The sequence below is a fragment of the Maylandia zebra genome, linkage group LG12, assembly GCF_041146795.1.
Source record: "Maylandia zebra isolate NMK-2024a linkage group LG12, Mzebra_GT3a, whole genome shotgun sequence".
NCBI classification, from domain to species: Eukaryota; Metazoa; Chordata; class Actinopteri; order Cichliformes; family Cichlidae; genus Maylandia; species Maylandia zebra.
The window spans coordinates 12,726,980-12,754,645 of record NC_135178.1 but is presented as its reverse complement, the minus strand read 5'-3'; the positions used below and the strand labels follow the sequence as shown (position 1 = coordinate 12,754,645).

Below are 27,666 nucleotides of genomic sequence, written 5' to 3'. Positions count from 1 at the left end.
ACATTTAGCACAGTTGAGGAGACTTGTAAGTATTGCTGTGCCATACTGCAAATTTAGTACAGATACCAAGTAAATACAGGGCCAGTATTGCTGATACCAAGACTTTTGAACTTCGAGCCTATCGCGCTAGTATCAGTCTGATACCAATACCAAGACTGGTATCAATGCTATCGATATTTGATCAAACTCTGCTGGTGAATAACACTGACCACAGCAGAGTAAGAACAGAGTATTACCTTTATTGACAGAAAATTGCAGTAACAGGGCAGTTTAATATATTTCTTTAGCACTCCTGACCAGTGATGGAAGATGATCACCACCTGTGGTGAGTCACTGAGAAGTTTAAATATCTCTTATTTATAGTTCACAAAATGTTCATATTTGTATAATTTCCCTTTCAAACTGACAGATGGCTGCTTACAATTCTCAATCTATTCTGTGGAACGTGGGAGATTTCCCACTAATGACTAACAGTAAACTATTATTCAAAATTTGAAAAGGCACTAACCCAAATAATTAGTCAATGCACAAAATACACTTTGTTATCACTCACCATGCTTTAACATCGACATATTGCCACAGAAATTACTCATCTGAACCAACTTCTGTGACCAAGTTAAATCACAGCTCTTAATGTCCCCTGATTTGACATGTAGGATGAATACTTGGGGGGGAGTCCCAGAGCTCATATTTAAGGACATTCTGTGATATTTCATTCAAAGTACACCTCTGAAAGAGCCTTTGATCTAAGTCAAAGGAGAGAAAAAGAGAGGAAAGGGAAAAAAAGACCTTGCCCTCCAGGGACTCACTTCCACTTTCCTAACTAATCTTGTTTGGTTGATTACACAGAAGACAAGTGCTTTGTGCAAAGCACTCATTAGGCCAGAAGTAAACAGCAGCCTCTGTTTCTTTCCGCTTCTTTTAAACAAACTGAACCTCCAAATGTTTGAAGTGTTATTAGAGCAGGCAAAATACCCCTAATTTTGTCTTGAATAGTCAGAGATTTTATTTATTTATTATTTTAAATATCTGGATAGCCCCTGTATATTTAACTAAGAAGTTTTTAAGAAAATAAACAAGGACAGGACTTTTCATTCTGGATTTTTTTATTTATTGCATTAGTTAATATCTGTTTTTTCAGTATAAAATACAAAAATCAAGCAAAAAACAAAAAGGTATCAAAATAAAAATGTGTGTTCCTGAAATATTCTTCCAAGAGTCTTACATTACTGCATGACTCTTTTCACAGCAGTATTTCAGTCATCACACTCAGTAGCTGTGACAAATGCACTTAAGGTTAAGGTTTCATATTAAAATGTCAAGAAGGCACATTTACAGTATAACAGTGGATTCTATGTTACTACATGAAATTCCTAAAGGTCTCCTGAGCTGTAGTAGTTTAACATTCACATCACACAAATAACATTATATATACACACAACAGGTGAAAAGGATAAAGCACATACTTGAACATGTAAACACAAAGTATGCCGTCAGTTTACAGAGAAGTGAGCTGGTCACATGTTTTGACACTAAAGCAGCAGTTTGATAAAATTGTGACATGCATCAGCTTACCCAATTCAGGGTACACAGCTGGGACATGGTGCCAAACTAGCACTTGGAGAGAGACAGCCATTCATCTACAGTCAGTTAAACAAACCCCACGTGTGTCTGTGGGAGTACCTAGAGATAACATGTGAACTCCACACAGAAAGGCCCCAGCTAGCTGGTAGACCTGAACCCAGGACCTTCTTTCTGCAAGGCAACAGTGCTAACCAGTGCACCACTGTCTGGGCAGTTGTTGTAGCTTTATTAAATTATGATAAAAGAATGATATGCTCTCGTGTCTGTGTTTAATGTGAAGCAGCAGCCAGCAGCTATCCTAGCCTGGGTTAAAAAAAAAGTGTCTATGGCATGTTTATTACTTTAAACATGCAAGTTATACTTAATCCTTTAATCGAACCCTCAACAAGCACCCAAATCATTTCCCAAAATGTCAAACTGTTTCTTCAGCACAAAAAAATCTATTTAACAGCAACATAGAACAACAGTAATCTGCTGTATTGAACAGACGTGCTCTACTTCAGCATAACACAGAGGCCGATGTTGTTGTGTCTATTGTAACTGGTTCTGTGTGTTGACTGTTGCGTCTTTGTTCAGGGCTGATAGCAATTATGATGTTTTACAGTTAAGAAGAATTGATATATTTTTGCAGTGAAAATATAAACCTTGAAACTTTAGAACCACACAAAACAGACTACTGCTGGACCACTACTCTGTGACCTAGAGCAATGTCCCAATCACATCCGATTAGTTACATGCATATAACAAACAATCAAAACTAAAGGCTATTCTGGCACAGTAAAGTACACACAGACTGGAGCTGACCAGTAGCTAGATGAGCTGTGTTTTGAAGGTAGAATAGCAGATATCCTTGAAGTGGTACATCCCACAATCTTACAACCTACTTCTGTTATGACAAGTATGCCCACCTCTATTCCAGTTTTATTGAATTCAGTCTTCATCCTTAAAACTCATCAAAAATAGGAACAAATTTCAGAGTAATTTCAGGCTCACCAATTTGCAAGACCAATTATGGAACAATTTCAGAATAAAGAATGCTTTATTGTTTCATAAAATTTTTTCAGCTTAAACATTTGATATGTTTTCTGTGTTCTATAGTAATGAAATATGAGGATTTGCTTTTGAATAATTACATTCTGCTTTTATTTTTACATTTTATCCCAACTTAAATTTTAAAAATATATTTTGTCTCTTTATCATCAAATATAAGCACCATGTTTTCACTAAGGCATGAAACTGGCAACTGAGGCCATTAACTCCAAAGGAAAGTGTTAAGGAGCCGAGGAATATTTTCCCCACCAAGATCTGTTGCACTGGACTCTGCTGACCACGAGAAGGAATTCATGCTTCTAATTGGACAGACACGCCCTAACTGCCATAAAACAGTAACAATTAATACTTTAAGATGTTGTCTTTAGTGAGTGATTAAATTGCTAAAAAAGCGAAAAATTAAAATAAAATAAAAAAACATTGAAGAATAGCAGGGGTACTGGGAAGATGAGACAAACAGATCTATATCTATATACACATCTGCTGCTAAGCTTTAGGCTTTGATTATTTTTTCTTTTAATTAAGAAAAGGTATTAATTAACACCAACACTTGTGTCCATCATGTAAATATGCCAGATCTGCTTTTTTCATATGTAGTGAAGTGATGTAAACATTAAAACTTTCTTTTACCGTAAAAATGTATCAATTCCAAATATCAGCTGTCAGTTGGTTGTTATCAGGAGTCATTGTTTTTTTTAAAAATAATAACAATAATGGGGGAAAAGTTCTGCTCAAGACATCCGTCCTGCTGGGTAGAGGCTGACAGTCCTATTATGAAGTTTGTAAAAGTTTCATCACTTCTGACTGCTGTGGAACTGCACACGATGGAATTCATTACTCAAAGACTCCGACTATTATGATGAGTAAAAGTATGAAACCTCCACACATGGCAAGGTAGAGAAGCTTCTGTCAAAACAGGAGAAAGGAGTAGTCAGAGGAACTGGCTGCATATGAGAAACCGCAGATCCAGTGAAGCATTCGGCAGATGAACATAATATATAAAATAGATTCATAAATTAAGAGATGGATGTTTGGCTCAAGAAAAGGAAGTTGTGGGTGTGGAAGTGTTGTTACCTCACAGCAGGTCTCATGCAGGGGGTTTGGTTAGTCCGACAGACAGGCCGACAATTAGTGCAATAACAGCAAGCAGGATCAACAGAGCAAAGGCAAGAATAATGTATTTCTGGCAAGTGAAGAGGAAGACGGTGTTATTTAAAGTTCATGAATGAAAAGAAATGCTGCTTAGACCACGATCTTATATCAAATTTACCTTTACAAAGATTTATATTTTTTAAATTGCATCAAGAAAGAACCAGAAAGGAGCACATACCCTCCGGGATTTCTTCTGGTACCTGACTGCTTTTTTGGTCTCTTCCTTTGCACGACAAATGTATTCAGCTGCATTAGAGACGTTCTTCTCAATGTTGTTAACCATATCCCCCTGTAAATGAATGCAGATGCTTTTATTTATGGCCGGGATGTCAAACCTATTTCACATCCTGGATCACATACAGGCCACTTTGATCTTAAGCAGTAATTTCTATAGTAGTGGAAAAACAGGAACTTTATGTCCTTTAATTTTGTAAATAGTGAATGACAGTTTGGGGGGGTACACCTCCTTGCTGGACAAGTCTTAGTGGCCACAAGCCTTATGTTTTACACCTCTGATTTGATACTGGTATTTGTGCTATGAGCTCCATTCTAATATACCTAGTAGACAATATTAGAAACAAGTTTTAAAAGAAAAATCAACAGATCTGCTTGTGAAAGTTTCCACTCAGATGAGGCTCTTACCTGAGTTTCTACCAGCATTGCCATGTCCATGAACATCGCATGGAGCTCCCTGATGCTCGTCTCCAAGCGCATGATGTCCTGGTGTCGTGACTCTATCTCGTTCACGACTTGCCGTGTGATTTGGGAATCAGAAATGATCTGAGGGAGAAAGATTTAATACCTTCAAAAATCCATCCAAAATCACCCCATCGGCACACAACCCCAACTGCAAAAAAGATTTACTCATCAGCCACTAGATGGCAGTCGTGGCATTTTACCAAGCAAGCACATTAATGCTGGAGAAACCGTACATCAGAGGTGAAGATGGATGGATTTCCACTTTCTAACATGTCTTCTAGTTCTTCATTGGTGGTCACTCTTCCAGCTAGAATTAAACAAATAAACAAAGAATTCAAAATTGTCTGGCAGTTTTATTTGATTCATAAGTTTTGGCACTCCTAACAAAAGTGACTGTTTTGGACCATGTGTATTTGCTCCCACCCATGAAAGTAATATGCCTTCATTTGATGTCATTATGGAACTGAGGAAGAATCCCTCTGAATATATTTTATTTCTTTTGCCCCATCTCTGCCTGCTGCAGCTGTCAGTGGATTCATGCCAAAGGGTTGCATAAGAGGTACCGAAATCTACAAACCCCACCCCCCCCAAAGCTCCTGAAACAATCTCTACAAACAGAGGGCTTTCTTTTACAGCAACCATGCCTCCTGTTGTAAAGTACTCTCCCTGGAGAGAGAGAGACCGCTGTGCAGGTGCTTACTGTATATCGCACACCTTTATCGGTGGCTGTTCCTCAGAGAGACACTCAAAGCAAAACACACCACGCGCTCAGCTCATCGCTACACATCAAGGCTTTTACTTGTGAACGGTGTCAGTTATTGGTGTTTGGCGACAGCACAAACTGAGTCTGGTCAAAGACAGGTGAACTACTGTTGCACAGGCCGCTGAGTGCTCTGCTCGTATCCCGGGCAACGCAAACACAGAGAGGCGTCTCCAGTATCAGGCTCGCCCGTCTGCAGAACTAGAGCCTCTCATTAATGCCGGCCGCAGGGACTGGCTCTGGGAGTCAACCCTTTTTTATTTTTTGCTTTTCACTATTGTTACTCACATATACTTAATACAATGGATCTGCCTGTTTGTTACAGGGATACTGAACAGCGAGGACTTAACACAATAAGCAGAAAGCAAATTACAAATCTGGAGTTATAACAAATATGAATCTTATTGTACCTAAACAATCATTTCTATCTGATATAGAATATTTGTTAATGAGACTACGTTATATGTTGCTAATACGGGAACCATTTTTAGTACATTTCTTTCCAAAACACTGGAAATTTATTGTCTGGGCGTTGCAGAAACCCTATACTATTGCTCTTCTCTGTTTATCAGCACTAAGGCTGGTGTCCAGAGAAGCAGAGAGGAAGCTGGTGCGGTCTGTTTCCTGGATCCTGCCCTAACACAGCTTGAGGGTTTTACTTCTTTTGTCGCCCTTTTAGCACTACTTTTTTAAATTTGTCAAAAGAATTGAAAGTGTAATTAATTTCAAGTCCTGTATGGTCTTCCATTGGTAGTTAATGTAGCCCATTATTCCTGGGCTTATTCAGATACAGGAGTACAATTATTTGTCACTCACTTATCTCCAGCTGTCTCTGGATTCTTCCTTTGCTTCTTTCCCTAAAGGACACTTGAGTCTCGTTGTACTGGGTCATGACCTCCACAAACTTCCTGGAGAGCACAGTGTGCTGAGGACAAGTCAAAACACAGGGACACAAAGTGATAATGTGCTGCAGGCTTTCCAGACTTCTGCTTATCCAGCTCAGGGTTGCCTATCCCAGCTGTTTTAAGGGGAGCGGCAGAGTAATCTGCCACAGAGGTAACACATATAGTGAAAACCATTCACCCTTATGTTCACACCTGCAGCCCATTTAGAAACAGTCCATCTAACCCAGTGCATTTCTTTGGACTGTGGGAGGCCAGAGTACCCAGACCGGATTTAAATCCAGCTCTCTCTTGCTGTGAGGCAACACGGTTAACAGCTGGACCATCATGTCACCCTGCAAAGTTTTAAGACTTAATACCTTATAATTCAGAAGTACAAGATACAAAGTACACGTTGGAAGTGTTGGAAGGTTATGATACAGTTTTTGCTCTTAAACTAGAGAAATATACCATCAACAAAATACAGAAGTAAAGCTGAGAGCTGGATAGTCAGAAGTTATTTTGTCTGGATTTATTTATAATAAAAACAAAACAGCTTTTATCTGTATGAAGTTCTGCATACAGCTGACAGAGTAGTGCTTGGGTCGTCGTGTGATCAGGTATGTGATAAGTGTGCGTGTGTGAGGAGATCGTGACCTGTGTTTTCTGGATCCTGAAGTCTACGGAGGCCCTGTTAGCAGCATCGTCTTTGGGCATGCTCAGCTCAATGGCTGTGAAAAAAAAAGTAAAAATGACATTGTTACACAATTTGAAACACATGAAAGAAATGTGGACGACAGCTGAACTCACATTTTAGTTTGGTTCGCACCACATTGGCATTCCCTTTGATATCATTGGTGAGTGCAGCCAGCTGATCCTTTGTCCCTTCGCACACAAACAGGAGATGTGTTAGATTTGAGTTTGTTTAGAAGAAAAGTCGTCATCCAGGTAATCCAAATATTTGATCTGCTCTGATTTCAGCTGGTCACTTGGCAACGACCCCGAGGCAATAATGGAGAGGTTACAAAATAAAGGACAATTTCCACGTCATGGACACTGTTATGAACTACATTAACTGATTCCATGGCAAAGTAAACTGAGTTATCCTGTGACCAGATTTTCCACTCACACAGTAAAGAAGGCTAGACACTGATTCGGATCTAATTAAAGGATCAGTCATAATTTAAAACCATTTGGAATTTGTAGAAATTCTTTTTTAGTAAAACAGCATGTTTAACCTTCCTGCCTTCTTGGGACCTTTTTGTGCCACTGCTATGTGTTAAATGGCTGCCATTTCCACTGTGTTCAGTGGAATATAACCAAACTTGCCACAGGATAGTTTTTACCTGTCAATGTTAATATTCCAGTGTGAATTCCTTAAATCAGCCTAAAATGGCTGAGCAGCAGAAATCCCCACACCCATCACCCTGGGGACCATTTTCTGCCCATTGACTTCCATTATAAATGCTATTTTTCAACCCCAAATTATCATCATATGATTTTATTTTTTCTTCTTTTCTTGGATGTCAATGAAGACTCAGGGCCTTGAAGTTTTAATTTTTAAATTGCAAAAAAAATGCAAAAAAAATAATGGCAGGTCAAAATGTATGTTGGTGCCAATCTTTGGTCCATCTAAAGGCCTACTTATAATGACAATCACATATTACTTCAACTGGTTTTTTGTGGAAATATTTAGTTTCGTTTTTTGGTTTTTGGGGCTTATAACACAGGGCGCTCATGTAATAACACTGGGATTTGAAGGGTTAAAACAACGAAAATATAATTAAAACTTTACATGAATATTTCAGGGAGAAGTAGTTTTACAAGGTTGGCTAATTTAAAGTGGAATAAAATATGGATATATGGTCTTTTTATGGCGTGGCTGAGAATGGTCCCTAGGGTGATGGGTGTGAGTTTTTTAAAGGATGGCAGGAGGGTTAAATCCCTGATTAAGTCCTGAATCTCACCGTAGTTTGTCAGGTTTGATGCAAATTTGAGTGCTACTTCCTTCACAGGTTTCCGGTCTGCCGGCCATTCATCGCAACTAAGGAAGGAAGACATCTGAAGCACGTTGACTCTGTGCCCAAAAAGACTACTTCCATCCATGCATTTCTAAAAAATAAAGCAATAAAAAAAACCTAAAGGATGTTAACATCCTAAACGACCCACACTTACTGTCATCTGTGTTGGGTGCCGACAGGATCATGCTGTGGATCTTCCTCACTTCTTCCACTTGTATGGAGATCTTATCGATGACTCCTCTGACTTCTTCCACCTACACCAGCCGATAAATAAGCAAAGAATCCATCAGTGTCCTCAATTATTATTGCTTTTAGTCTTAATACACATTCTGGAAGTCACAGTAGTACACACCCTTCTGAAAAAGCTATCCATGAATCCATCTTGGTTAACTGTAACTGCAACATCCTCTTCTGTTTGTGAAGCGGCCTACGAGGATGAAAATGTGTTTGAGTGACCTTTTTTTTTTTAATGCCGCCAGGCTATTTCATGTCACGATCCACGAAGTTGAAGCTAAAACAAAAACACTTACAGCGGTCAGTTCAGCCAGTCGATCCTTCATCACACCGGTCAGCTCGTCTCCCGCTCAGCTAGTTGTAAAGCATATGCTGGCTCTATCCTGTACATCTCCATGTGGAGAGGAACATTGCCGCGCAGTCGGGTCCAGGTGGCTAATAAAAATAGATTCAGTTTAATCTCTGAGATCCAGGCCCACGAGGTTGTGAGATGACAGTCGCAGAAATAGGAAGTCAGTGCCACAGGTCGAGCTTTGTTTGATCAAAACTGGGTCCAAGACACAACTCAGAAATAAACCCAGAAGGGGCTGTTCCTGTTTCAACTCCGCCGATATTCCCCGCTCAACAAGTGCATCGGATCCGTAATAGATCCACAGTAATATCCCTCTCCCCGGGATACGCCTCTCTCTCTCTCTCTCTCTCTCTCTCTCTCTCTGTCCCTCTCTGTGAGGTCTCTCTCTCTCAGATGACGTTGATGGAGAATCTGGTCCTCCCTTAATCGCATTTGAACTTTATGATAAATAAACTAAATGGCTGCAATCATATTTCAAAAGGGCTGAACTTGGTAGAACTATTACACAAATCTGAAACTATTTGAGGTACCATTGTCAGACTTTAATCTTTTGTGGCATTTCTGAGTTTATTGTAAATCGATTTTTTTAATATCAATTTGTTTTCTTTATTTAATTTTTTTTAGACAGCAACAACAGTTTGCGGTTACATGAAAAGGTTTTTTATAAATAATATATAAGCGCTGCTGGATGGCCGCTAAGCTATTATTCACCTGGCCACACAGTGGCGCTGTTTACCCGCGTAAATCGACTTTTGGAGCCTTCGACGGGACTCCTGATGACTTCCCCATATGTGGATGTCATCCAAACTCTAAATGCCCAACTCTCATTACGCATTTCACAAACCGAAATTACCGAGCCAAAAGTCAAACAAGGGCCCACTTCTCATCTGACAACAACATAGGTCTTGTTTTATGTTTCCACTTGGAGTGCTTTGAGTTCTTCTTTAATACTGATCTTATTTACAGAACTTTCATACTTTAGTGTGTGTGTGTGTGTGTGTGTGTGTGTGTGTGTGTGTGTGTGTGTGTGTGTGTGTGTGTGTGTGTGTGTGTGTTGTTTAACTGTAACTCAATTTGTTTTTAAAAGGGGTTTCTGCTCCTTTCCCACATATCTAGGCATATCTGTGCAACTTCGCAGATAGCACTCAGCGTATTCCTATTATTCCTAGAAAGGTTTTGCATGCTGTTTGTGTAGCTACTCAGTCATCCAGGTTATTGTAGTCTTCAGAGCTTGAAAAGAAAGAAAAAAGCTAGACAACGCGACTCTCCACCAGTTGTCGGAAGAAGCTTGCTCGAAACGTCTTTAAAATCGTATGCTATTTACATATATTTTGAATACAAACTCAGATGTGCATCTGTGGATCACACGGTGCACACCCTGATCTCACTCCCCGTGCAATCTCCAATTACGCACAAGTAACGCCTTTTACGCACAAACTTTACCGCCCCTCCTTAGAAGATCCAAAGAAAATGACTTCACGTTTTGCAATTCCCACGTTCAGTCCAGCAGCAGCCCAGCACAGCTCAGCGGAGCTCCTGTACTCCTTGAGGCTCCCAGATGCAGGCAGAGAAATTCTAAGAAAACGGCTTTTTAAATTTTCGGATAAATATTAAGGATTACAATTTTCTGGAGTTGGGCTTCAGTTTTTATCATGAAAGGACAACTTCTGAAGTTTTTCGGCCTCATGCCACAACTCTAAATTGAATGCTTTATTGAGTCAGTGCTTCTATTTATTTTCTTTGGGTATTTCTAACCTTGGACAAATGGACTGATCCGAAGTTTTATTTTTATTCTATTGGTACAATGAGCGGTGCTTATTGGATTCATCTTCACCCGTGGAATTAAGTTGTTTCAGAGATTTAATGTTATATTTTGCAGAGACTATGGCATTTTGTTTGCGGATTCGCATTTTTACAGCTTTTGTCTCCTTTATTAAGGTAAACTTAAAAAAGGCACATCATGATGAAAATGCCTAGCAATTCCTCCCATGTAGCAGAACGAACTGTGCACTGCAGACTTTATAAGTTATTTTTAATTTCTTAACAGGTTTATGCTCAAGTGGCGCAAGCTCAGAAGCATCCAGGTAGTAAGAAATTTCTGGACTGACAATTTTCCTGTGTTTCCAGTTGCTAGATTAAAAATGAAAAAAGAAAGAAAGAAATAATTTGTAAGATCCTGTTTTACCATCTGCTAATTGCCAGAGGATGTTATTGCTTTGTTTACTTCTTCTGCTTAATCTAAATAGTCTGCTTCATAAACAACTTTTTTCCAGTTGTTTGCATCATTATTATCATCACTGTCTTTTTAATCCACCCCAAACCCAAAATGTAGTTCTGGGAAAATAAATTCTGATTAATGAGGCAGTGCTTGATTGGATGAAAAGCCCTTTCTGGATGCCTGTTTATGCTTGACTTGTCCATCCAGGCCTGGAGGTATTGGACACGGCCTCGCATTACTGGCCGCTGGATGCAGTGGAAGGAATCCATGAACTGTGGGATCATAATGGAAACAGATCAGGTTATATTAACGGAAGCAACATAAGTATGTGAATATGAAAACACCTGTTCGATTTAAATGTATTTTTACCACCCATCTTCCAGCCAAAGCTATATGATTTTGATTTTAATGCCAGATTTATGAGTGAAATTACAGTCAATTAAAAAAAAATAGGATTTAAAAATGCTGCAGTACATCGTTTACAAAAATCTATAGTTTGGAGATGACATTTGCCTAATTTTTAATTAAATATCATTTGCAGCAGTGTTGTAGATTCCTCATTCAGTGAAAGATTAAAGTTAAAGAGGGATCGGGTATAGACTTGGGCATGATGTGTGAAGTCACACTGAGTTTTCTTTGACCACTGCCACCTCGCACGCTGGTCACCATCACTCTGTCTCATACCTGTGCATCACGTCCCTCCCATTGCTTTCCTTTCACTGTTCTGTCTTCTGTTTTTTTGTCCGTATTGGTGTGAATCACTTTTTTTTTGTCTCTGTTGTTTTTGTCCAGCTATCAGAATCCACAACCACACTGTGCTCCCTTCTTCCCATAATTCTTCCTATGTGTACAATGACTCTGCCTACACTAACATTTCTGCAATACTAGGTGAGGATCCATCACTTTTCCTCTCACTGAAAATCATTTGTGCATCACCCACTGCCTTCTGTTGTTCCCTCTGTATTGCCACACGGTTGAGCTGAGCCCTCCACACTTTTCTCCCCATTCAGTCTTCGGTTCTTGCAGACTGAAATGAGGACTTCTTGGTATGTTGATGATAAGGGATTGTTCTTTAACATTAAATAAACCTGAAGTCAAGTAGGAGACTTATTGACTGGCTTCTGACATGAGATGCAAGTAAAGCTGCAAAATCTTTATGTTCATCATGCAAAACAGCGTGTGGTTAGATGACTATAAAGTCACTTAAACGGTTACAACACCTTCCTGTTTTTAAATGAAATTTTTCCTCTAAATTGTGCTTTTCCCAGACATTGTTGAAGGAATGGTCAACAAGGGCATCTTTCTGAATGGAGATAACGGTGGCACCTTTCTTCACTTTGGAAACTACCAGAACACGTGCATTAGTGACCCTAATTTATGTGGTCCTGAGGGTGAGTGCACTGCACTTAATCTATAATTGAACAAGTTATCGTTTAGCTTGTAAAACTGTTCAGTTCCTGTACTGACGGCTGCTGGGTTTTCATCATCCCCTAGGCATTACCTTCTCCTTTTTTTGGAAAAACCACGAGTCAGCCTCCCGCTTTGCTGTCGCTTCTGGAGGAAAAGTTATCTCCAATGGCTTCTCAGTCTACACAAACCCTTTAGGAGGATATGTGGAGTTTTACACTCGTAGCAACAAGCACAGATGGCGGGCCAACATCGACGTTCCAGGTACGCTTAATACATTTCCTTTCACATAGTTACATTTCCCACAAGGAATCTATTTTGGTCTTGAACACACCATAAACTAATGGTTATATAATTGCATTCATGACTTTGTTAACTGAGACCAGATGTAACTACGGACAGTTGATTTGACAAAGATGGGGGTAGATTTCTCAAATCTTTTGCTGTAGCACTAAACATACAATTTTTTGGAGATGGCAGACAACATGTGCAAAATAATGTTCGGTGTTTAGTTTTGGTGTCAAGTTAGATGAGATATGAAACACAATAAAAGTCAGAGTGTGACCAATATTTTGAATTAATTTCTGAAAATGAAATTACTTTCTTTTCTTTTTTTTCATGAGATGGGCTGATACTGTAAACAGTTGACAAAATGAAATAAACCATGTGAGATTCAACATTACGTGAAACTTTTACCAATCGCTATTCTCTTCTCAAATGACTTGTGTCATCCTTGTTTTTCCTGCAGTTACTCAAGGTCTTGGTCGTAACTCAATTTTGATGCTAGTGTTCGGTTATAAAGATCCAAACGTCATCTGGTTCTCATACAATGACATGTTGAGCCTTGGGGACATAATGTCAAAATATGTCACTTCTCTTTCTTCTGATTTGGGAGAAAAGGTTTTTGTGGGTGAATGAGTAAGACTCGAGGGCCTGTGTGACCCAGTGTGTGATTGTAAGGTGAAAGTTAATAATATAAAAATGTACATTTAGAAGTGAATGAGAGACTTGCAAGCTGAGCTTGGTCTTTGGTACATCCAGTACTGCTTATATTGCAACCACAAATGACATGTGTTTTGGTGGTTTTGGCTGTCTGGCATGTGTGACGGGGAAGGCATTGTCTTTTGGGACTTCTCTATTGTTTATTAATTTCTCTGTTCTTGTGATGCACAATTCATTGTAAATATTGGCTGGAGTTTTTGGTTTGTGCAAACCATAAAATCTAGCATCTGGAACTGAAGGAGTAATAAATTACTAAATCAGTCAAAAGATTAAGCTCGATTAATTAATGGAAAAATCAAACATTTTAGTTGACAGAGTTAATTCAATTCAGTTCTGCTTTATTTATAAAGTGCCAAATCACAACAACAGTCCCCTCAAGGCGCTTAATGTTAGTTGAGTTTTGGTTCTTCGCTTAAGACAGCGCCATCAGCTGGTCAAAATGTAAAATTGTGTAGTGTTCTTGCTATTCTAACTATTCTTGCTAAACTAACCCAGCATCTTTCTGAACTTAATAGGCTATCTCACAAAAGCCATGTATCTATGTTCAGCCTCACATAGCTGTTAGCACGGCTAGGAACTTGTGTTTAAGACACACACAAATTCTATTCAGTTCAAGCCAATATTGTTTTTATATTCTCGGGTAGTAGAACAGGTCACCTACAATCTGGAAGGCTTGCGGGTCGATCCCTGGCTGCTCTCCGATGCATCCATGAGTTCAAATTTGCAAAGCACCTGGTGACAGCGGGAATGAAAAACTCCCTTTTAACAGGAAGAAAGCTTGAGCAGAACCAGGTGCAATGAGGGACAGCTATCTGCTGTGACTGGTTTGGGATGAGGGGAGGGAGACGGGCAAAAAGACACAATTTAAAAAACAAATATTAAATTTAAAAAGCTAGAACCAGCAAATATCAGTGTGAGTTTCATTTGATGAAAGCTACTGTGCATTGAGAACACGTCATCGTTTACTTTCTGGGTTAAACCAAGCATGAAACATGGTGTCTGCAATATCAGTCGCTTTAAAAAGGCGACCAATGACTGAAAACATTTGCAACACCACACACTCAGTGTATTTTCCCGCTAAACGTATTCACACATGAAAAGCTACAATACCTAAAACATTATAAAGAAATCCCAACAATCAGGTAACCCCTGTGAGCAAGCACTTGGCAACAATGGGAAAGAAAAAACTTCCTTTAAACAGGAAGAAAGTTCTGGCAGAATCAGACTCAGGGAGGGGTGGATTCAATTCTTCAACAATTGAGCGTTTCTTTCATTTTATGTTTACGTTATTAGGGCCATACTGGACCCACATCCTCTTTACATGGACTAAGAAAGATGGCCTGAAGGTCTACATCAATGCGACCCTAACTGCTGAGAACAAAAACGGAAGCATCTCAGAGGAAACCTATGGAGACCCCTACCCTGACCTCGTCATTGGAACTGCCAACAATAAGGGATATAGTCACTATGTAACAGGAGCCTTTGATGAATTCGTCATCTGGGAAAGGGCCCTTTCACCTGAGAACATCTCACTCTACTACAATGCAACTATAGGTAGGACCTGTCTACTATTAAAAAAAACCTCCTGACATTTTTGAAGATGCTGATTTATTAAAATGCTTCCTCCCTTTTGGCTTTTCTCTGAGGAAATCATGGGTTAAAAAGCAATTTCCGTCTTTATCCATGCTACATTCCATCCACAGAATTCATGCTTAACAGAAGCACATCAAACCATGCAAATATAGCCTGCCTCACTGTCAAATGGCTCTTCTTGCAGAAACCATTTTCATGACCTTCAAGTGCCATGGCTTCCATAGTTTTGCCTTATAAGTATTTATAAGAGTGCAAAGACCTGAGTTGAGATGCAGGGGCCAATCATTTTAATATAATGTGACAAGTTACAACACGCTAGGACAAAACACCCAGAAGCTTTTCTGTTTTTGTTCAGTAGAGAGCCATAAAAGGACACAAAATGGCATTTATGAGAATGTAGAAAAAAATGAACATTCTGCTTTGTGGCGCTTTATATTGTAAGGGAAAAACTTACAATATGAAAACAGAGAAAACCACAACAATGAGCTTTGGCAACATTGGGAAGGAAAACCTCCCTTTTAACGGGAAGAAACCTCTAGCAGAATCAGCTGGGGATGAGGGGAGGAAGACAGGATAGACTTTCTGTGGAAGAGAGCAAGAGATTAATAATAACTATATTACAGTATATAGTTATGATTATATTTTCTAATATAAGATATTAGAAAATTTCATTTTAATCTGAAAAATATTCGACACTTAATGAAATGTACCTTTTTAGCTGAGCGGTTAAAGCATTTTTGGTTGCAGATAAGTCTTACCGATCAGTAAAGTTGAACTCCTCTTGTGTATGGTGTTGATATATAAAGACTGCTACAGAGAATTATTTTGTGGTCACGATAAAGCCAGAGAGTCTTGATTTCTTTATTACCTGACAAGAAGAGCCTGACTGTTGTGGTTACAGAGAAATATTTTTACCTCTGCAGAACATGCATATAAAATGCTGTATTGAACTAAAGAAGAGCTGACTAATATGTCTAATGTACATCCATATATGGTGTTTTTCTGGTAGTGGCTTAGAGCTGTTTTTATTAAATGACAGCAAATATATAAAATGTGTTTGAGCCCGGTACAGAAATTAGTGGCAGACTATTATGTGGTGGAGTATCCCACTTTTGCGGAGGCTGTAAAATACCTCCTCTCATGACCGGGCATTACACTCACACTGTAAGCTTGAAGGTGATAAAATCCAGCCACACTACTGCAGCCTGACCCAGCTGCATTCAACAAAGGACCTAAAAAAAAGTCACAAAAAGGCAAGGCTAGACTAAACCATGATTAAAGAGAGGAGTGATGCTAAGCTATACCGTGTCCTGTTTCAACCCTTTGTATTGTCTTTTCTAGCTTGGGACATGGTTTCTAAAACAACACCTAGAATCTCCAAGGAAGTGATCTCAACTACGCCAATGGCCGTAAGTGTCTCAGGGTTTCTTTGAACAATAAAAGCATAGTAGAGGGGACAGTAGAGGAGGGTCTCGCCACAGAACACCAGTGAAAACTAAAGCCCTAAAAAATTGGTTTTATATCATTAAACAAATTAGATTATTTTTGTAACAGAGAATGACTGAGCACTCAGTATCTTGTTAGCTGTACAGAAGGTAATTTTAGCTCCTTGTTAGCAAACTACATTTGTTAGCTACTCACAGTTTGAAACCCCAAGAGCTACAAATCCATGGGCTTCAGTTAGCATGCTAAATGTTAAAGTTCATGATAACACAATTAGAAAAATGCTGTATGTCTTTTTGGAAGGACTGCCAGGAGAAAGCCTCTTCTCTTAAAAAAAAAAAAGAAAAAAAAATCATGGCGGCTTGTCTTTGGTTTGCAAAGCTGCAAACTAATCATAAGACTTCTGGAACAGTATCCTTTAGATAGATAAGATAAAAGTGGAGTTGTTTGGGCAAAATGCCCAGCGAGACGTTTGGCAAAAACCAAAGCATATCAGCACAAACACCTCATACCAATTGGCAAACACAGTGTTGGAGGGGTGATGATTTGTGCTTGTTTTGCAGCCAAAGGACCGGAGTGCCTTGCAATTTTTTTAGTTGACCATGAACTTCTCTGTATACCAAAGTGTTCTAGAGTCAAATTTGAGGCTAACTGTTCGACAGAAGCTTTACCCGAAATGGATCGTGCAACAGGATTACAAGCACAGCAGCAAATGTACAACAGAATGGCTGAAAAGAAAAGATTGACAAATACTGTACAACGGTAATTTCTCAGTTTTGGTATAGATTAGGATTAATTTATTGGATGTTAAAAATATAGTACTCTTACAATGTGTGGGTGATGAAACCCCATCTCTGTACCTCAACATCATTGGAAACTATTACCAGAGCGTCTTTGAGCCAAAACACATATGAAAGTCAATAAAGAAGTAACAATGAAGGACTTTTAGTTGAATGCACACAAAGAGTTTATTTCCTGTTGAGGCATTTTTTTTCTTTTAAAGACAAATGGAAAAAAGCAAATAGATAACACATGTGAATAGAAGCAACCTTTTTATCGAAAGGCTTTGTTTGTAGGAAACAACTAAAGAAATAGAAGATGGTAGGCAGAGTCAGTCAACAGTGCACACTACAGCGCACTCCTTGTTGGGCACTAATCTGAAAAAGACCAATGCCGAAACTCTGGTCCAAAGAGTTTTCTCTAAATTCAAGCTATCAGTCACTAAACATCCTGTGTATACTGGAACTCGCTGCTCCTGGCAGTAAACTTCATTTGATGCCCGATGTGCTGTCTCCCCAGAGAGCCGCTGATATGAGTCCCCCTGTCATCAGCAGTCTCCAGGAGGAGCTCCGACCCACAGACTTCTTGCCAGTGCAGAGTTTCCTGAAGACGCTGCCCAATGGAACCATTTCTCGTGATACTGCGAACAACCTCACACAGGTCTTGAAACACAGTCCAAAACACATGTTGCTGTTGCAAAACCAATTCATACACACAGATACAATACCCACCCATGCGCATATGATGCAACAATTCTATGATGTTCATTTTCTTCCACCCAGGGTTTGCTCAAAAGTGTGGAAGAAGTGCTGTCTTTTCCTGGACTGACAGAGGTAAATGGGTTCACTCTGTAGTTGTGCAGTATCCAAACATGACGAAATGTAACGTATGCAATGTGGCGAATACGTTAATGTAACACACCGAGGATATCTGGATGTTTAAAACTGCGTAACTGACTATAAAGATTTTTGCTTCCTCCACTGTGCAATTGTTATGGCCAAATCACAAACACAAGAGAGCGGTTTCAGTACACTGGGTGTTCAGAACAACCTTGCTTGTTTTTGTAAGAGCAAGCTGAAACAGATGTTCACATCAAACTTGGACAGTAGATACAGTGTAGTGAGTGAGTTTGAGCCAACCGAATTATCAAGTTTTTGTCAGGTTTTTTGTCAGGTTTACAGTGTAACTCTAGACGGTGACACTATCACCTGTTTTTATACTGTGAGCAGTACTCTCCGTGACAAACAACAAAATCAGAAACAGTGAATCAGTTGTCAACTTTTTCTCGTTGGGTCATTGTTCTCTAGCAGCAGTCCACCCCTGTGGTCAGCGGACTGGTCAAGACAGTGGACAGAGTGATGGAACATGTAGTGACTAACCTGGAGGACAGCCCGAACTCTCTCATCTCCCTGGATGGAACATCTTTTGTTGCAGGTCAGTAAAGTGTCAGGTTCTCCATAAAGTAAGTCATTGTTTGTAGCTTTTGCGGACTCCAAGCCTCAAGTTGACATCATTAGTTTTGTAATCACGTCAGGACAACATTTGTTCAGAGAAGCACAAGTTAAGCTTCTCCACTTTTCCTCTCCTGAGTTTTTTCCTCATTTTTTATTACTGTCTCTCTCCCAAGGGGTTGTTTGATGTTTGTGATTCCCCCCCGACAAAGCAAATCGGTCTTGTTACTTGCTTGTCACTTTGTTTTTCTCAACAGTTCTCCCTTTTCTTAACCTCTGACCTCCACAGATTACTCTCTGATGAAACTCCCACAGAATTTTGAGCTGTCACATTACCGCTTCCCCACAGAAGGCAAGAGCTACATCTCTGTGCCTGGAGAGGCGTTCGCAATGGAGTGTAAGTACTAGCACTACAGCCTCTGCATGTTCACTGACAGGTGCTCATCGACGTGCAAGGAGAAACTTTCGGAGGATTCTTTGCATAGACAGACCAGTAGCTGGGTTTGAGTGTGAATACCTCACATTAGCCGTGCACTGATTCTGCCAAGAGAAAATTGTCCAGCTGGGAGACTCTTGTTACCGGACGGTAATTTATTATCGTAAGATTTAGGACTACTAACATGGCATACAGTTAAGGACAGGAGTGCCATGAGAGCTTTTGTGTGGCTTTATGGTGTACTGTAGAAACCCAGCTATGACTTTAATGTTGGCAGTTACCCTTTTATTCAGAACAGAAAGAATGAGAGAGAGCGCACTTTTTCTCCACTTTCCTCCACCGTTAAAAGGAATGGATCCACGTAGTGGTGCAAGGGAGAGCAGTAATTACAGTGGGCATTAAAACTCTGTTTGTTTGACTTTGTGTTTAGGTCAGATTCCCTTGGCTCCACCTGGCTCTCGCATGCACTGAGTTGCCATACAGAACGAACTCTTAATAATTAGTTAAAGGGCTATTATCAGAAGTGGAATACATGTTATTGCTTAACACATTAGAGCCAGGAACAAATTAACTCTGAATACCTGGCTGCCCATAGTGCTCCAAGGACAGATTTTATATTCTAATTAAGAACAGAAAATGCTGCATATTTTGCGTTTTGTTTTTTCTTGTTCTCTCGCTCTTCTGTAGGAGAGTTGTACAAGTGTACTGGCCCAGTCTCTGCTGAGGCTCACTGGGATGCATTCTGTTGTAATATATATATGTATTCCACTACAGATTACAGAATACATGGCCCAAAATGTAGTTTGAAGCATATTCTTAACTTGATGTGAGTAACGTATTCTGATGCTGTGTGAATTATTACTATTACTGAAGGCTACTTGCCGCCGAGCTAACATTGTTAGCTAGCGTTACCTGAGTTCATAGAGCGCAGACTGTAGACTTGATGGATAGCATTAACAACCTGCTAGCTGCAAACGATCACATGCAGTTCTGAAAACAATACCAGCTAGATTTTTAAATCTTAATATAAAATGAGTAACATTAGGGTGGACTTTAGGTAAGGCTGCACTTTTTGCAGTGATCTCGCATAGAAAACTTTCTGTATCAGTAATATGTTTTCTTTTTGTCTGCTTTCAAAACTGCACACGATTATTTGCAGCTAGCAGGTTGTAATGCAGCTTTCAGTAATAGTAATACATCACACAGCAATGGTACATCGCAGATACTGAAGTGGCACATAACCCAGGTAGCTACTACAACTAAAACAAGATAGCTGCAGTAGGCTAACCTTAGTTTTTAAAAAAGAACTTACTCCCAGATGTTTCTTTAGGTTGGAGTCTTTTGAAGATGAGAGCAGCTTGGTTGCTGACAAACAGAGTTTGCATTGCGCAGTCAGATTTCCGGTCAGAGCCTCTTATTGCGTTTTTTGTTTGGGTTTCCACTGGCGTGAAATTACCAAAATTAGAGAGGAGATAGAGAGGAGATAGCCTAACATATGAAACAGAAAAAGACCACCGTGTAATCCATTGATTTTAACAAAGTAACTGTATTTCCAATTATCACCTATTTAAGCAGTAACTGTAACGGAATACCGTTACTCATATTTTGTATTTTAAATACGTAACGCCGGTACATGTATTCCCCAACACTGGATGGATTATATATTTATTAACAGTTTTCTGTTGCGTATCCATATTGTTTGACATCTGCTTTTGTTGTTCTAGAGCAGTTCCCAAGTGAAAGGCCTTTGAAAGGAGGAACAGGGCCATTAAGCATTTCCTCCAATTTCATTGTTTATCTTAAAGTATTAAGGTGGGACCGAGCTGAACGATAGGTCAAGTCAGGGGTGGGGGAGCAGACCCCCAGCTCTCCTGGTGAAGTCATTTAGACATTTCACAAGCTTTCCAACATCCACATGGGTTTGCGGCAGTCTTGCTTTTCACCCCGGTGCGAGTATAGGACTGTCCCATTAGCCCGCCGGTGCCACCACACTGTAGCAAGCCAATGTTAATTAACTTGCCTTCTTTGTGAGTGTTTTAGCAGCACTGCTTTACATTCCCGGCCCTCAGCTCATTTCTTTCACATTCAGTCTGCGCGTGTTGTCTTCTTCTCCTCAGCTCAAACCACCATTGTTGGCCTTTTTTATCACAACATGCACAGCTACTACAAAGAGATCAGCCCTGTGAAGACCAGGTAAGATGACACAGCATGCTACCAAACGTGAAAAGTAAAATCTTGAAAGGTCTAACTAATAATAAACAGCAACAAGAACAAAAGCGCAAAGTCAGGGACACTGTCTTTGTACTTCCTGTGTGGGAAATGGGTAAGCTGGCACCAAAGGCGCCCCTGCTTCCTGAATTGCAGAACAGCTGATGCCCCAGGCCAAGGCCTTATCTGTTTTTTTCTCTCCTATCTCTCATCACACCACTGAGCTCTGATACACCCTGCTATTAGCTCTTTCACTTACTGTTCCAACACTGGATCAGCTTGTTCCAGCTTTTAACTCAGTTTGACATAACGGTGATTAAGCATCTTGTTGTTCCCCACTTTTGCATCCATCTAAATTAAGTCAGAAATGTTTATGGCAGTACATTTGGAGGCTGCTAGGCCTCCCTTTGTATCGTAAGAGGGAGACGATGTTTGTGTGACCGCAATGTCAAATTGGGGTCACATGATCATCTTGAAAAACTTGTCATGGAATAATTCTGGCACTAAGTGTGATTCATTAAACAGACAGATGGTTAAAGTCTCATCTAAATGTCAATGCTCTGGTCCTGTGTTTAACACGTATGTGGGAATGCCAGTTGCAGATAACAGTGGTGATAGATGCTATTGTGAAGCAAGAGATCTGGAGTACTTCTCCTTTTAACCAACTATCAACTTTGATCCACCGATGAATTTGTAAGTTTGCTCACTTACCAAGAAATGAACATTTTTATGCAATCCTCTTTTAATGAAGAGACAGATAAGCTTAACCAAATATCCAGAAAACAGAAACGCATTATATAAAGGTTATAAATTGATTTGCTTGTCATTTCCTGAAATAACTATTCGATCCCCTACAACCCAGCCACAATTCTTGCTTAGACTTGTTGTGTGCCCACAGTCATGCACGGAGGAGGAAACATTAGGTAATGGATGAGGCCATGTAATGTAAAATCAGCCAGAACACTGAGAATGGGTCATGGATGGGTCTTCCAGCATAACAATGACTCCAAACATACTGCTAACTAGCTACTCAAAGGAGTAGCTAAAGAAGAAGCATATAAAAGTCAACTGCGTAGACGGCCTTCAGGCTTAAGTCCTATAGAAAATTTGTAGAGGAGCTGAAGCTTCAAGTTAGCAAACGATAGCCAAGAAACCTAAAGGATTTAGAAAGTTTCTGTAGAGAGGAGTGGAACAAAATCCCTCCCGAGATGTGTGCAAGCCCGGTGACCACCTACAAGAAGCATCTTACTGCTGTGCTTGCCAACAAGAGTTTCTCCAACAAGTGCTAAGTCATGTTTCGCCTGTGGATCAAATACTTATTTCACTCAATGATTCAATGTCTTTTTTTTCTATATTTTGGTATATATTCTTGCTTTCTCCATTAAATTGAAGTTACTATAAAATTGGAGATGTTTCATTTCTTCGTAAGTGAGCAAACTTACAAAGAGTTGGGATCTGCAGGGGATCAAATAAATCTCCCCCCCACTGTATGTCTGCCATTTCTTTCCGTCTCTTTCTTTTGTATGTTTGTCTGGCTTTCTGCTTCAGTTTCTTTTTTAGATTATCTAAGCCAATTCTCCCCTTTTTATCTCTTAGGATTAATGAAGCAGCTGATTACAAGGATCACAAAATCCATGTAGCAAGCTGTCTGATTTCTTTGAAAGTGGAGCCTCTGCCAGCCCTGTCGGTCAACCTTTCTGGAGCGCCACTCATAAAGATTGTGCTCACCCATGTTTTGGTAAGACTGTAATTTGCATGTCCCATTTCTTCCTCTCTGACTCATTTATCTTTTTTTTCCATCTTGGTGAGTAATACTGGGAAAACTAAGAGAGTTTCTGCTTGTCTCAATTGTTGGGTGTGGGATGTTATCAGAGGGGAGAGCTCTGCCTATGGTTTCGATAGCGGTCGGATCTCTTCACATGAAAACTGTCGGCTCTATTTTTGGTATATGCTTATGTAAGACGATGGCTGTCCATCACTGACTGACTGAGGTTTGCGCAGCTGGGCATTTACCAGCACAAAGAGCGAAGCCTGGTTTGGTTTTCATTAGGCTGCCTAGCATTTCCCTTGCGGAGCATTTGGCTTCTAGAAAGCGAGCTGATTATGGGCATTTGAGCTGCAAGCTTAGGGCACTTTAAAAGGAACAATAACTTTATTTTATGAACAACATATTTTTCTTTGGTACTTTATGGCAGGGACAGTGCCAGCTTTCCATGGGAAATTCAGTCAAAACTGGAAATTAATTGACCAGTGTCTATTGCATTAGCTTGTGTTCCTGTAAACTCATAAATGTGGTGGCAAACTTCACAATCTTGTATTTGTTTTATCTTAATTAGTTGTGTTGATAAGCTGTTAGATTATCATGCAATGGCATTAATGAGGCGGTTGACTTAAGCACACTGCAATGTATTTCTGTTTCTTTTACAAGTCCTGCATGAATGATCGACTTTCTGTAGAAGTGAATCAACCCCCCCTCCCCACTCATAAAAGCAAAAAAGAAACTCATGCAGCTTTATGAAACCATGGTAATATTGCTTTGTTTGCCTTCATCTTCCCTGGTGAAATAAATGTTTATGCTGTAATTATCTGGCCTGGTTTCTGTGACAATGATTGCTCTGTTTGTTTTAGCGGACACCATGGGAGAGGAGTTAAAATTTCCTTTGTTATGGTAGTGCTGGAGATGCTCAGCAGTTCTCCGCTCTGTTTCTGTTTTAAGGTGTTTCTATTTTAGTTGGATTGCCCTTACCACTGATGTAAGGATAAATCAGGTTACATGCATTCTTTCCTCTCTATCCCATTACAAATAGGCTGTTATACTTATTAGTAATGCATGCTGATTGGAACGCACCGAGCCAGCGCATTTCTGTTGCACATAGCTCAGGCTGTGATTTATTACGAGGAGCCACATCGTAATTTGGCATGCAGAACTTTTGGCTCTGGTCGCATCCAGAACAGGTTGTTTTTGCTAAAACTGCACAGACCTGTTGTTGGATTTAGTCAAAAAGAAACTATTTTGGTTGTTTTACTAGTTTTGGCAAGGTGTCGATACTTATCACCTCCCTAGCTTGAAGGCAGGGTGGGCTGCTGACACAGTATGTGGCAGACATTACCCGTCATAGTTTATGTTGGTCTTTACTGTCTGTACTAAACCTCAAACATGTCTGCTCATGGCACCGGTTCACTGGGCTGGAGTAAGTGATTTGCGGCTGACCTCTCTGTTTACCCCCTGAGAATAGGTAAGTGCACAGTGACTTCATTAAAGCCCAGTGGGAGTGCTGAATGTGTCTAGCACAGAAATATGTCAGCTCCCTCATCCGTCTTTTCGTGCTGTCGTGGCTACGACAAGCTCTGTGTTTCGTCTCTGGTACTGTACAGTCAACTACTATCCTGGCTCAGACACAAAGTCTCATCCATTTTCTCTGTCTGACACTTGGAATGCTAAAACATATGATATCATGGAGTGATGGAGTCACCAGCCTGTAAATAAACCTTTGTTATAGCAGGTACTACTCACTCAAGTCAAGGTCTAAATCATGTGGTTGCCATCTGAGTGACCTTGCATCCTTGACTGATGCTCTGAGCTCAGAGACTCAATCACTTCTGCAACCACGCTTTGTGGCATGGAGCTGGTTTGATAACCTGACTAGGTGTTATCATCAAAGGCCCACAGGCTTTCTCACGCCTTTGAGCTGCGGTGGTGATTGGACCCTGGCTCTTTTGGTGATTTATTACGGCTGTCTGACTCTGGTTTACTTTGAGAGGGGTGAAGGCGGCGAAGAGGAAAAAAACGGTGTGAAGCACTGAGGTCTGTAGTTAAACATTAATATATACATTTAAAAAAAGAGGCTGGGACCTTCTTTTTATCCTCTACTGGCATGAAAGCATCACACTGATGGTATGAAGTGAACAAATGGAAAGATTGACTTCATGTGTGAGGTCTATTTATAGAATTAAAACTATGAGGATTAAATAAATGATTTTGACAAGGGTGCCTGACTTTAGAGGCATATAAAGAAGTGTGTTAGCTGAGAAGGTTTATAAGAAGATCCAGAGTCATGAGTGGAATGGCACGGCAGTATTTTGCTGCTAGTCTCTCAATTCACTTGAATGATTTTTATGCTGATGTTTAGCTTTTAATGACTTCTTTGAACTGTTGTTTTTCCCAATTGGAATGACTGTACACAGCATACATCTTTAATGACTTAAGGAAAGATTTGGGTGCACAAGTTTAAATGTATATGTGTGACAGTGACTTCTGTCGGTAGCCTTATGCAAAAGTAGGTTATAAACTCACAACTTTAGTAACTTTGCACATCTGTTCAACTGCTTAATTATACAAATACCTAATCAGCCAGTCAGATGGCAGCAACTCAGTTCATTTGGGCATGTAGACATGGTGAAGACAGCATGCTGAAAACTTGAAAACTGAGTATCAAAATTGCAAAGAGGGGTATTTTATGTGGCTTTGACTGTGGTGTGGTTGTTGGTGCCAGACAAGCTAGTCTGAATATTTCAGAAACTGCTGATTTGTTGGGATTTTCCTGCACAACCATTTCTAGGGTTTATAGATAATAGTCTGAAAAGCAAAGCTATGCAGATCTGATTGGAAGGCAGTAATAATTCCAACAACCTCTTGTTACAACCAGTATGTGCAGAAGAGCATCTCTTGTTGGCAACACATTGCCTGGTCCAATAAATCTAGATTTTTGCTCCAACATTCAGACTCAGAATGCTGCATAAATGAAAGTATGAATCCATCCTGTCTTTTATCAGTGGGTCAGGCTGCTGCTGGTGGTCTAATGGTTTTCTTGGCACACTTTCAACCCCACAGTACCACCTATTGTTTAAACACTGTTGCTGAGCACACTGTACGCCTCTTCTGATGGCTGCTTCCAGCAGGATAGTCCGCCATGTCACAAAACTCAGATCACATGAGAACATGCAAACTCCACACAGAAAGACCCCGGCCTGATGTTGGAATTGAACTCAGGACCTTCTTGCTGTGCGGCAACAGTGCTAACCACCGTGCCACCATGCTGCCGGGGATCACTGCATATCAGTCCAATATAACATCTTAGGGATGTGGTGATTCTCATCTTGGACATGCAGGTGACAAATCTGAATTTATGTGATGTTGTCGCGTCATTGTGGCCCGAAATCTCTGAGGAATGTTTCAAGCTTCTTGACGGAACTGATCCAGAAAGCATTACAGCATTTTTGAAAGCAAAAGGGGGTCCAACCTAGTACCTGAGAGGTGTACCTATTAAAGTGTCCAGTGAGTGTGTTATGCTTCTACTCTTAAGGACCTCAAATATTTACCAGGTAGCCATACAACCTCTGAGAGGCTAACTTTTTGATTTATTTTTATAACAAAGAAAGTGAGAGTTCAGCAGGAAGTAATTCTTGTAATAAGGTCAGGAGAGAAGAAGGAAAAATGCTTACTTGTGCATGAAAACATGTCAAGACTTGTTAGTGTGGAAAATAATGGGCTAATTGTTCAGTACCATTGAAAATAAACACGCAAAGGTTATTCAACACACACTGATACCCACGCTCTTATTCGTTTAATCACGCCAAGCCATGCTGATCCTGATCAGACCTTTCTGCCACAATAGCATATCTGCTCTTTTTTGCCAGTCTTTTTATAACTCCAGCACACGCCCAGTTTGAACCTTATGGGCAAAACCTATCACTCTGTTTTTCTCTCTCTCTCTCTCCCTCTCTCTCCAGATTTCCCAGCCACCCACACCCACCCGTACACTTGCGCACACAAACACAAGACCTGTGATCCAACTCACTGATCAATCACAGATGGAGGTCTGGCTATTGCAATTCCCACTGCAATAGACAGCTCCTCCCATTTAGCGCCCCCTTTCTGTCACCACTCCAACTTCGCGACCACCACCTCTCGCTACGTGATAAAAAGCAGATCTCTTTTTTTAAGCAAGCCCCCCATCTGTGCCCACAGACACAGGGAGTTTTCTTAAAAGAATGATGAAAAAAAAAAGGATTTGGTACTTGTGAAGTAATGTTCAAAAAGAATTTCATTGCCTAGTAGAAGCAGTTTTATGTCCGCTCTTTTAAACTCATGGCAAAACGATGAAATAGCAATTCAAGATTGTGAATGTGCAGAACAGATTTATAGCTGTAGATTTTTTTAAAAATCTCGCCAAGATAAAGACAAAACAAAAAAAGCTGCTTTTATGGAATAAGTTAGTCTTTGGAAAGTCAAAGTGAATTTATTTCCCTCAAACAAGCTCTTCAGTTTAATAAATGGCTGAAATATTCTCCCTCCCCTGCTGCAGGCAGTAATGTTAGTCATGCAGTGTCAGGAAAACTAAGACCTAAACTAAGACTGGGATCTTTGTAATGAGGGATATTCCTGCACAATATAG

At 40.0% G+C, this 27,666-nt stretch overlaps 2 protein-coding genes across 10 annotated transcripts in view; one reads left to right on the top strand and one right to left on the bottom strand.

Annotated features, from left to right (window-relative positions):
• Nucleotides 1-1,095: 1,095 nt before the first annotated feature.
• Nucleotides 1,096-9,027, bottom strand: stx2b (syntaxin 2b). 4 transcript variants are annotated; one of them, XM_004544136.5, is made up of 11 exons: nucleotides 8,678-9,027; nucleotides 8,500-8,574; nucleotides 8,302-8,401; nucleotides 6,937-7,011; nucleotides 6,784-6,857; nucleotides 6,062-6,170; nucleotides 4,719-4,792; nucleotides 4,429-4,566; nucleotides 3,965-4,075; nucleotides 3,709-3,817; nucleotides 1,096-3,540 (listed from the first exon to the last, which is right to left on the bottom strand). In XM_004544136.5, the coding sequence occupies exons 1-10, from the start codon at nucleotides 8,705-8,707 to the stop codon at nucleotides 3,722-3,724; spliced, it is 882 nt and encodes a 293-aa protein (XP_004544193.1). In that variant the 5' UTR covers nucleotides 8,708-9,027; the 3' UTR covers nucleotides 1,096-3,540; nucleotides 3,709-3,721. The 4 variants fall into 4 exon arrangements, with proteins under 4 accessions (XP_004544193.1, XP_004544192.1, XP_023009020.1 ...); XM_004544135.5 differs by having other exon boundaries at nucleotides 1,096-3,817; XM_023153252.3 differs by lacking the exon at nucleotides 3,709-3,817.
• A 1,210-nt stretch (nucleotides 9,028-10,237) lies between these two features.
• Nucleotides 10,238-27,666, top strand: part of adgrd1 (adhesion G protein-coupled receptor D1) — a 40,516-nt gene continuing 23,087 nt past the window's right edge. Inside the window, exons 1-14 of one of the 6 annotated variants that reach the window (XM_076890708.1) lie at nucleotides 10,238-10,671; nucleotides 10,781-10,817; nucleotides 11,159-11,251; nucleotides 11,744-11,839; nucleotides 12,220-12,342; nucleotides 12,446-12,622; nucleotides 14,654-14,914; nucleotides 16,295-16,362; nucleotides 17,696-17,836; nucleotides 17,959-18,009; nucleotides 18,484-18,610; nucleotides 18,917-19,024; nucleotides 21,181-21,256; nucleotides 22,868-23,009. In XM_076890708.1, the coding sequence (XP_076746823.1) occupies nucleotides 10,597-10,671; nucleotides 10,781-10,817; nucleotides 11,159-11,251; nucleotides 11,744-11,839; nucleotides 12,220-12,342; nucleotides 12,446-12,622; nucleotides 14,654-14,914; nucleotides 16,295-16,362; nucleotides 17,696-17,836; nucleotides 17,959-18,009; nucleotides 18,484-18,610; nucleotides 18,917-19,024; nucleotides 21,181-21,256; nucleotides 22,868-23,009 (1,575 nt within the window). In that variant the 5' untranslated portion in view covers nucleotides 10,238-10,596. The other 5 variants (XM_004544132.4, XM_004544131.4, XM_004544134.4 and 2 more) reach the window with 5 other exon arrangements.